The sequence below is a fragment of the Salmo trutta genome, chromosome 18 (genome assembly GCF_901001165.1).
Source record: "Salmo trutta chromosome 18, fSalTru1.1, whole genome shotgun sequence".
Classification (NCBI taxonomy): Eukaryota; Metazoa; Chordata; class Actinopteri; order Salmoniformes; family Salmonidae; genus Salmo; species Salmo trutta.
The window spans coordinates 54,095,283-54,105,683 of NC_042974.1; the positions used below are offsets into that span (position 1 = coordinate 54,095,283).

At 42.1% G+C, this 10,401-nt stretch overlaps 1 protein-coding gene across 1 annotated transcript; it reads left to right on the plus strand.

Annotated features, from left to right (window-relative positions):
- Window positions 1–820: 820 nt before the first annotated feature.
- Window positions 821–9,248, plus strand: LOC115152694 (galanin receptor type 2). The gene is made up of 2 exons (XM_029697430.1): window positions 821–1,167; window positions 8,486–9,248. The coding sequence occupies exons 1-2, from the start codon at window positions 821–823 to the stop codon at window positions 9,246–9,248; spliced, it is 1,110 nt and encodes a 369-aa protein (XP_029553290.1).
- Window positions 9,249–10,401: the final 1,153 nt, after the last annotated feature.

Here is a 10,401-nt window from a genome sequence, read left to right on the forward strand (position 1 = left end):
TCCTCTCATGCTGAAATGAAGGAGAGAAGTAGAAGGTTCTCAACCAAAATGAGACAAGGTGCAACCAAAAACTTATATGACCGTTTTTTTATGACACACTTCTGCTAATGTTTGTCTGATTCAATGACCACAATAAGCAGTGTCTATCCTCAATAATTGTTTTATTAAATGTATGTAAAGTTGTCTCTGGTTGGAGCAGCATAAAATGTGTATTTTAATGGCAAATAAATTCAATAAAGCAATCAATGAAGCTTTATTGTTATGAGAAAATAAAAAACTGCAGACAACATCCACAGAAAGAGCTGGATGAAAACAAGAAAGGCATATGGCTATGTAGTGAATAGGGTGTCATTTGGGAAACAGGCGTAAATCTACATCCTTTTGATAGTAACCCCATAATGTACTGTACATGGGCAGATAAAAAAAAATATATACTCCAGGAATTATACAGAAGATGGGAGGGATTTGAATGTGGCTTGATATTGATAATACGCAGGAGTGAAAATGTAAGACAGTGAAAAGAGATATTTATCGTAGGTGGTGTGTGGCAGAGAGAGAAAGAGAAAGGACACCCCTCCTAGCCCAGCCAGAGACAGAAAACACTATCCCCCTTTTGTCAGAGATAGGAGAACTAGACTAGACAGGGGGGTGGATGCTTAAACTTCCCACCTCTTTGAACAACCAAGTATTTCTCGATGCTTAGAACATGTGCGCGTTACGCAGCATCTGAAAATGATCAACGCATCTATGAGATTCACTAAATAAAGGATTTAAAATACCGAAACCTCAGATTTATGAAGAAGTTTAATAAAAAGTAACAATGAATAACTCTGTGCAGAACCAAACTGGTGCGAACTGGAGAACGGAATCAGTTATTATTTCTCTGGTCTTCTCGCTCATCTTCTTCGTTGGTACCTTGGGGAACGGATTGGTCCTCACGGTCCTCCTCTGGAACGGACAGATGAACACCAAAACAACAAACCTATTTATTCTGAACCTCGGCGTGGCAGACCTGTGCTTTATAGTGTTCTGCGTACCTTTTCAAGCCACTATCTACACTATGGATGAATGGGTATTTGGACCGTTCTTGTGCAAAGTCGTACACTTTATCATCTACCTTACCATGTATGCCAGCATCTTTACGCTCACCGCTGTGTCGTTGGACAGGTGCGTTTCACTTACCGTTAACAACTGTTTGTTTTTTTATATATATATACAGAAGTTGAAATGGGTCGTATGTTGTGAAAGATAACATTTTAAGTAGTTTAATGATTTTATTGTTATTTTGTCAATATACATTTTTGCTGAAAAATACTTTTTCATTGTGGAAGATCAGTCTTGTTACCCCATTTATATATAGTACTGTAATGGTATGAAGATGGTCTATAGGCAAATAGCCTACAGAGGGAAGGTGAGAAAGGGTGCATGATAGTCATTCTTGATTATTTTGTTCAGTGACACTCTCTGACCAATTAAAACATTTGAAAGAACACTCTCTGAGTTCCTTAAAAATATGAAAAAAATGGTGGAGGTGTTGTCTCCACACAGCCAAAGATTATATTGACAAGCTGGTCGGGTGACCGCTCTAATGATGGAAATACATGTCCATAAAAAGATGGAAGGCAGATGAGAGGATGCGAGATCAGGTGGGAACATTGTAGCCAATGAGCGGGAAGATACGCGTGTGAGCAACAGGCACAACTCCGATATAACATATACAAGTTGCCGAAATGCAACGTCTTCCACTTAGTCAAAAGTTTGGAAACACCGACTCATTCAAGGGTTTTTCTTTATTTTTACTATTTTCTACATTGTAGAATTATAGTAAAGACATCAAAACTATGAAATAACACATATGGAATCATGTAGTAACCAAAAATGTGTTCAACAAATCAAAATACACTACCGTTCAAAAGTTTGGGGTCACTTAGAACTGTCCTTGTTTTTAAAAGAAAAGCAAATTTTTTGTCTATTAAAATAACATCAAATTGGTCAGAAATACAGTGTAGACATTGTTAATGTTGTAAATTACTATTGTAGCTGTAAACGGCTGATTTTTTTATTGAATATCTATATAGGTATGCAGAGGCCCATTATCAGCAACCATCACTCAGTTTTGATGTCTTCACTCATATTCTACAATGTAGAAAATAGTCAAAATAAAGAAAAACCCTAGAATGAGTAAGTGATTCCAAACTTTTGACTGGTACTGTATATCACTGCATTCGTAACAACCTGACCATTAGGAAACTTCAAGCACCAGCTGTTCTAGACGGCTGAGTGATAACGCTCTCGGTAGCTGATGTGAGCAAGACCTTTAAACAAGTCAACGTTCACAACTCCGCGGGGCCAGACGGATTACCAGGACGTGTACTCAAAGCATGCGCAGACCAACTGGCAAGTGTCTTCACTTACATTTTCAATCTATCCCTGACCAAGTCTGTAATACCTACATGTTTCAAGCAGACCACCAAGGAAGCGAAGGTAACCTGCCTAAATTATTACCGCCCCGTAGCACTCATGTCGGTAGCCATGAAGTGCTTTGAAAGGCTGGTCATGGCTCACATCAACAGCATCCTCCCGGATACCCTAGACCCACACTGCCCTTTCCCACCTGGACAAAAAGAACACCTATGAAAGAATGTTGTTCAACAAACACCATAGTTCCCACATAGCTCATCTCTAAGCAAAGGACCCTGGGACTAAACACTTCCCTCTGCAACTGGATCCTGGACTTCTTGATGGGCCGCCCCCAGGTGGTAAGGGTAAGCAACAACATGTCTGCTACGCTGATCCTCAACACTGGGGCCCCTCAGGGGTGTGTGCTTAGTCCCCTCCTGTACTCCCTGTTCACCCTCGACTGCATAGCCAAACATGACTCCAACACCATCATTAAGTTTGATGAGGACACAACAGTGATAGGCCTGATCACCAACAACGATGAGACAGCCTATAGGGAGGAGGTCAGAGACTTGGCAGTGTGGTGCCAGGACAACAACCTCTCCCTCAATGTGAGCAAGACAATGGAGCTGATGGTGAACTACAGGAAAATACGGGCCAAACAAGCCCCCATTAACATCGACGGGACTGTAGTGGAGCGGGTCGAGAGAGGTTGAGATCTTCAAGTTTGTTGGTGTCCACATCACCAACAAACTATCATGGTCCAAACACACCAGGACAGTAGTGAAGAGGGCATGACAAAACCTTTTCCCCCTCAGGGGACTGAAAAGATTTGGCATGGGTCCCCAGTTTCTCAAAAAGTTGTACAACTGCACCATCGAGAGCATCCTGACCGGTTGCATCACCACCTGGTATGGTAACTGCTCGTTATCTGACCAAGAGGCGCTACAGAGGGTAGTGTGTACGGCCCAGTACATCACTGGGACCAAGCATCCTGACATCCAGGACCTATATACTAGTCAGTGTCAGAGGAAAGCCCAAAAAATGTCAGACTCCGGTCACCCAAGTCACAGACTGTTTTCTCTGCTACCGCATGGCAAGCAGCATCGGAGCGCCAAGTCTAGGACCAAATGGCTCCTTAACAGCTTCTACCCCCAAGCCATAAGACTGCTGAACTATTAATAAAATGGCCACCATATTATTTACATTGACACCCCCCCCATTTGTTTTTTACACTGCTGCTACTCGCTGTTTATTATCTATGCATTGTTACATCACCCCTACCTACATGTAAAAATTACCTCAACTAACCTGTACCCCTGCACATTGACTCGGTACCGGTACCCCCTGTATATAGAGCCTCATTAGTGTTATTTTATTGTTTTTTACTTAAGTTTATTTGGTAAATATTTTCTTAACTCTCTTGAACTGCGCTGTTGGTTAAGGGCTTGTATGTAAGCATAAGGTATACACATGTATTCAGCGCAGGTGACAAATTAAGTTTGATTTGATTTGATAAGCCTCAAATCAGCAATTTGTTGTTGACCAAATTCGATACTCTCTCGTTGATCTCCATACAAAAATACCTGACTTCGTGGTCTTGTTTTTGTGGACAGATTTTTGGCAGAGTAAACCCTCTCGCTTCATTTCTTCCTCTCTAATACAGTCTAACGTCAGTGTTTAGGGTACAATCAGGGCAGGGCAAAGACCTTCTGAGGGGCAGGTGCTCAAAGTGAAAATAAATAGGGATTATAAAGGGCATTGTGTGACATCACAAAATCTCAAATTTGAATACATCAATGGTAACATCTTATTCTTATTGGGGTGGCCGGTAGCCTAGTGGTTACAGCATTGGGTCAGTAACCAAAAGGTTGCTAGATTGAATCCCTGAGCTGACAAGGTAAAAATCTGTTATTCTGCCCCTGAACAAGGCTGTTAACCCACTGTTCCTAGGCTGTCATTTTAAATAAGAATTTGTTCTTAACTGACTTGCCTAGTTAAATAAAGGGGAAAAATGTCTTACCTAATTAAAATATGTACCACAGAAGTTTTGTTCAAATGGGTGTGGTTTACATAGTTAAGTAGTGCCAACATTTTACTGCAGCGTGTCAGCAAATATAATTTGAGATTTTAGGCAAAGATACTTATAGGTTTCCGCTTTCATTTGTGTCTGGTGCTAGCTAGTAATTGGGCGGATTCAATTATGCTGACCTGCAGGAAACCGGCAAAGGCCCGTTAATGGTGAAAGCGGGGAGGGAGGAGCATGAGTGCCCTTCTCAAATCACGACAGTAATCTATACAGAGTCATTTTTGTCAACAAGGCAGCGTGGTGTATCGTTCAGAAACATACATCTCTTTTCCATAAAATCTATTTTTAAATGTTCTCACTTGTTTTCATTGGGATGGCAGATAAAGCTCAAAAGCAATTATTGTTGCATGTGAAAACACAGAATCCTACCCATTACTCCACATGCTTTTAAAAAATTTAACTAGGAAAAAATTGCTATTTTACAATGACGGCCTACCCTGGCCAAACCCTCCCCAAACCCGGACGACACTGGGCCAATTGTAAAATAAAAGGACTCCTGATCACAGCCAATTGTGATACAGCCCAGGATCAAACCAGGGTCTGTGGTGACGTCTCTAGCACTGAGATGCCATCCTGTAGACTGCTGTGCCACTCAGGAGCCCTCCTATGTCACTTTGCTTTGAGCTGACTTTGCATGGGCTTTGAAAGGGGCACCTGGATCACACTCGGGAGGCAGCCCGGACCCAAAAGGAATGCAATCAACTTTCACCTGGTGCACAACAGGCGCCCGAGCAAGATTAACCGAACCCCCTCACTGGCTAGCTAGGTCTTCAGCCAGCATGGAACAAAATGGGAGGAAGGGTTGCCCAAAACTCTTACGCAGTTGTCAAGTCATTACATCAAGAGACATGCCAAAACAGAAAATATACACAAATGTCTTGACATCATTGATAGTCATGATACTATATATGAACATTATCAGACAGTCAATATACTATATATTCAATCAAAAGTTTAAGCGGAAATTGTCAAAGGTGAACTAGCTTGTCAGTGCTGACAGTTCCATTTGGGCTAGTTAGCAAAATTATACAGCCAACATTTTGTCTATATTAATGCTGTTAACCAAACAGTTGGATAAGCAAATAATTTTTGAAACCATGATGTAATGTATGACAGGATTGGATGTTGCATGCAATGTTAATGTTGTTTCAGTTGGTTTGTGTATCAGTGTAACAGTATTGCTTCTGTCCCTCTCCTCGCCCCTCTACACACATAGACAACAGCCACCCTCGAAGCATCGTTACACATCGCTCCACAAAAGCCGCAGCCCTTGCAGAGCAAGGAGAACAACTACTTCAAGGTCTCAGAGCGAGTGACGTCACCGATTGAAACGTTATTAGCGCGCACCCCGCTAACTAGCTAGCCATTTCACATCAGTTACATCCGCAAATTTGCTTGAGATAATATCACTGCAACATTGCTCACTGAGTCCATGGTGCTTGACATAGGCATTTTCAAAAAACCGTCAGTCAAAGTCAGCTCCCCACCCACTTAGCCTGCTAGCTCCCCGCCCACGTAGTCTGCCTTTTTAAACTACCTGGTAGTTTGACATATGACAAAAACCGCACTTTTTCTAAAAAATGTAGCATTTTTATTGTGAAAGAATATTATGGGAGATGTTTTAGTAACGCAAAAGGCTATTTTATATGGGAATCAGAATGACTGTTCGGGACCTTTAAAAAACATTTTTTTTCATTTGTCAAATGGTAGATGCACAGAGCAGAATGTGGTTGCTGGAATTAATTTGTGTGTGGACGAACCTGCACAGGTAGCCCACATGAGCCTTTGATTGTTTGACAATCAGATGAAAACATCATGACTGGTTGTTTTTATGCCACATTAAAAGGTAATTGATTTTTGTTAAGTTAATTGACAAATTTGGCCCACACATCTTATGAAATTAAAAGGGATTATATATGTAATTCTATTATTAGCCCCATAGTGCACAACAGCACACAAAAAAACTGTGGTTCTCAATAGTAACAAATAGGGGTTATTTGGCTTGTAACCATTGCAGAACCCTTTTTGTTGCTATATAGAACCCTTTTTTGAAGGTTCTACAAATAAACATGCACATAATGTTTTAAATGGAACCTGTATGGTGCTATAAAGCACCATTTTCTAAGGTTTGCCTCATGCAACGCGACACATCCCCTTCGCATAGAGTTGATCATGCTGTTGATTGTGGCTTGTGGAATGTTGTCCCACTCTTCAATGGCTATGCGAAGTTGCTGGATATTGGTGGGAACTGGAAGACACTGTCGTACACGTCGATCCAGAGCATCCCATGCATGCTTAATGGCTGAAATGTCTGGTGAGCAGGCCATGGAAGAATGGGACATTTTCAGCTTCCAGGAATTGTGTACAGATCCTTGCAACATAGGTCCATGCATTATCATGCTGAAACATGAGGTGATGGCAGCGGATGAATGGCACGACAACGGGCCTCAGGATCTCGTCATGGTATATCTGTGTACTGAAATTGCCATCGATAAAATGCAATTGTGTACGTTGACCGTAGCTTATGCCTCCCAACATTGACATCAAAAAACCACTTGGCCACACAACGCCAAACGTCTGCCCGGTACTGTTGAAACCGGGATTCATTCGTGAAGAGCACACTTCTCCAGCGTGCCAGCAGCAATTGCAAGTGATGATTTGCCCACTGAAGTCCGTTACAACGTCGGATTGCAGTCAGGTCAAGACCCTGGGGAGGATGACGAACACACAGATGAGCTTCCGTGAGAAGGTTTCTGACAGTTTGTGTATAAATTCTTCAGGTTGTGCAATCCCACATTTTCATCAGCTGTCCGGGTGGCTGGTCTCAGATGATCTCGCAGGTGAAGAAGCCGGATGTTGAGGTCCTAGGCTGGAGTGGTTACACGTGGTCTGCGGTTGTGAGGCCGGTTGGACATAGTGTCAAATTCTCTAAAATGTTGTTGGGAGGCGGCTTTTGGTAGAGAAATGAACATTAAATTCTCTGGCAACAGCTTTGGTGGACATTCCTGCAGTCAGCATGCCAATTGCTCGCTCCCTCAAAACTTGAGACATCTGTGACATTGTGTTGTGTGACAAAACTGCCTATTTTAAAGTGGCCTTTTATTGTCCAGAGCACAGGGTGTACCAGTGGAATGATCACGCTGTTTAATCAGATTCTTGATATGCCTCACCTGTCAGGTGGATGGATTATCTTGGCAAAGGAGAAATGCTCACTAACAAAGATGTAAACAAATTTGTTCATAAAATTTGAGAGAAATAAGCTTAATGCGCATCTGAAAAATTTGAGGGATCTTTTATTTCAGCTCATGAAACATGGGACAACACATTGCATTTATATGTTTTATTTAGTATAATTATATAACACAACACATTAAAGAAACTGGAATAACACTCTCACTCACGGTTGCACAAAAAGACCTGGGTGCAAACCATGCCCCAAAGTATTGTAATGCACCTGCCCTACATTAGAATGATCACTAAAAGAGCAAAGAACCCCTTTGAGAACTTGAAATAATTATTGAAGCGCTCAAATGGTTCTTTGAGTCATTATGGTTCTAGATAGAACAATCATCCTTCCCTAAGAAGCCTTGAGGAAACCTCATTTTTTTGTGTGTAGGAGGTCCCGTAATGGAAATAAATTACATCTACTTTCAACCCTGCTTATAGCATTTCTACGGCTAGGCGCCGGTAGCTTCTGCTTGTGCAGCAGCAGGACGACGACTGCAGTGCACGCTCGCGTGGGGGCAGAGTAGCGGGGAGAGGTGATTTTCCAAGATTCAAAAATGAGAAATTAGCAAGTTTGATGGAAAATTCTTTACCAGACAGGATAAAAAAATTAAAAAAAAAATGAAAATGTATTCATAAGAAAATGCTACCAATCTGACAGGGCACTTTTTTCTCATAGGAGGACATACCTGGGTATTATATTATGTATCACTAAGTCCTGTCTGCCCAACTATCTGAGTCCACCTCTTCTTCCTATTGTTGACCCCCAAGGTATCTGGCCATCCGCTACCCTCTCCGTTCCAGGGAGATGAGGACTCATCGTAACGCCCTGACGTCCATCTGTGTGGTGTGGGGTTTGTCCCTGGTCTTCTCTGGCCCATACCTGAGCTACTACCGACAGATGGACCTGGACGGCACCGTGGTTTGCATCCCCGCCTGGCAGTTCCAGGACAGGCGCCTTATGGACGTCTGCACCTTCTTCTTCGGCTACCTCATCCCTGTCCTCACCCTCAGCCTGACCTACGCCAGAACCATCCGTTATCTGTGGACCACAGTGGACCCCATCAAGGACACGTCTGAGTCCAGGAGAGCAAAGAAGAAAGTCACCAAGATGATTATTATCGTAGCGGTGCTCTTCTGCATCTGCTGGCTTCCCCATCACCTGGTTATACTGTGTATGTGGTTTGGTCACTTTCCGCTAAACCACACCACCTACATACTCCGTATTCTCTCTCACCTGGTGGCCTATGCTAACTCCTGCCTCAACCCTATAGTGTATGCCCTGGTGTCCAAACACTTCCGGAAGGGATTCCGGAAGGTGTTTGACTGTGTGTTGAGTAAGAGGGTGGTGAACCGGGTGCATGTGTTTCAGGCGGCGCATGCGGTCAGCACGGTGGAGGTGGGGTCCAGTGAGACGTCCAATCAGAGCCTGGGGTCACAGCGTGGAGATAGTGCCGGACTAACCACATCTGGGGCCCTGGGCAAGAAGAATTTGGAGGCCCCGCTCATGGCAGTGGAGAGATTTTCTTTTTAAGCTAACTTCCTGCAATTCCAACTTGGACTCAAGGGTAGACATAACATAGTAAATCTGTCTCCCTCAATATAGCATGGTATGTTAAGTTTCGTATAGAATTTATTAATTTGTGGATGTCCATCACCCAGTTTGTATGATATATTACAAATTGCAATTCATATTATATGTCACAAATTAAACATTTTTGTGGCTAATGTTAGCTAGGTGACTAGTTGGCTAATTTAAGCTAGGCTAGGGGCTAGGGGTTATGGTTAGGGGAAGGGTTAGCTAACGTACTAAGTAGTTGCAAATTAATAAATAGTTGCCCATGATGTGAACACTCAACCTTTGCATTGCTAGATGTTTGTGTTATATGCCCACCCATCATCCCGACCAACTTCCCACCTTTTGTTTTTAGCTTAGTAACCTTATGTCTTATGTAACCATACCAAACGTAACATATCATACTAATTAGAGTGTCACAGATTTACTTCTACTATGTTATGTCTAGTCTTTGAGGCCAGGCTAGCGATTCTAAATATTTTGCCATAGGGCAGAGAGAAAAATATGCTGTTTATAGCAAATTTCCTGCAATTCTACACTTTTTGCCATGGGGCGGAGGGAATATGTTGCTGTTTTAAATTAGATTTCCTACTATTCCACAAATTTTGCCATGGGGCTGAGAGATGATTTTTAAGTTTTAAAGCATATTTCTTCCTATTCTATACAGTACATTTTGTCATTGGGCTGAGAGAATATGTTCCCGATTTAAAGCTAATTTCTCTTACATCTTATGTTATCTGATCAGGGCAGGCTCTAGCCTTTTGGGGGCACTAAGTTTTGATTGGGGAATAATAATAATGATAATAACTAAGACACTGTCCATGAAACAAATTGTCAGTGAATAGTCACCTGCTGAGGATGATGCTACTGAACCACAAAATGTTTGCAATACTAAATTCAAAATGTAAATACTTAAGGGACAGTTGAAAATGTACAAACGTTTTCACCTTGTACTGTAAAATTGCACACCCTCCTCCCTCATAGTATTAACTTAAAACAATGTTTACAACCACACCATAAATAACAATAACATGGATATCGACTTTTCCACTTTAGTGTGCTTTTATGGCACAGTCGATGCCATCCAGGGCTGTGGGCCAAAAGGTTGAGG

Coding starts and splice junctions, on each gene's coding strand:
- LOC115152694 (XM_029697430.1), top strand. CDS start 821: ATGAATAACTCTGTGCAGAACCAAACTGGTGCGAACTGGAGAACGGAA. Junction 1,168..8,485: donor ACCGCTGTGTCGTTGGACAG/GTGCGTTTCACT, acceptor TTGACCCCCAAG/GTATCTGGCCATCCGCTACC.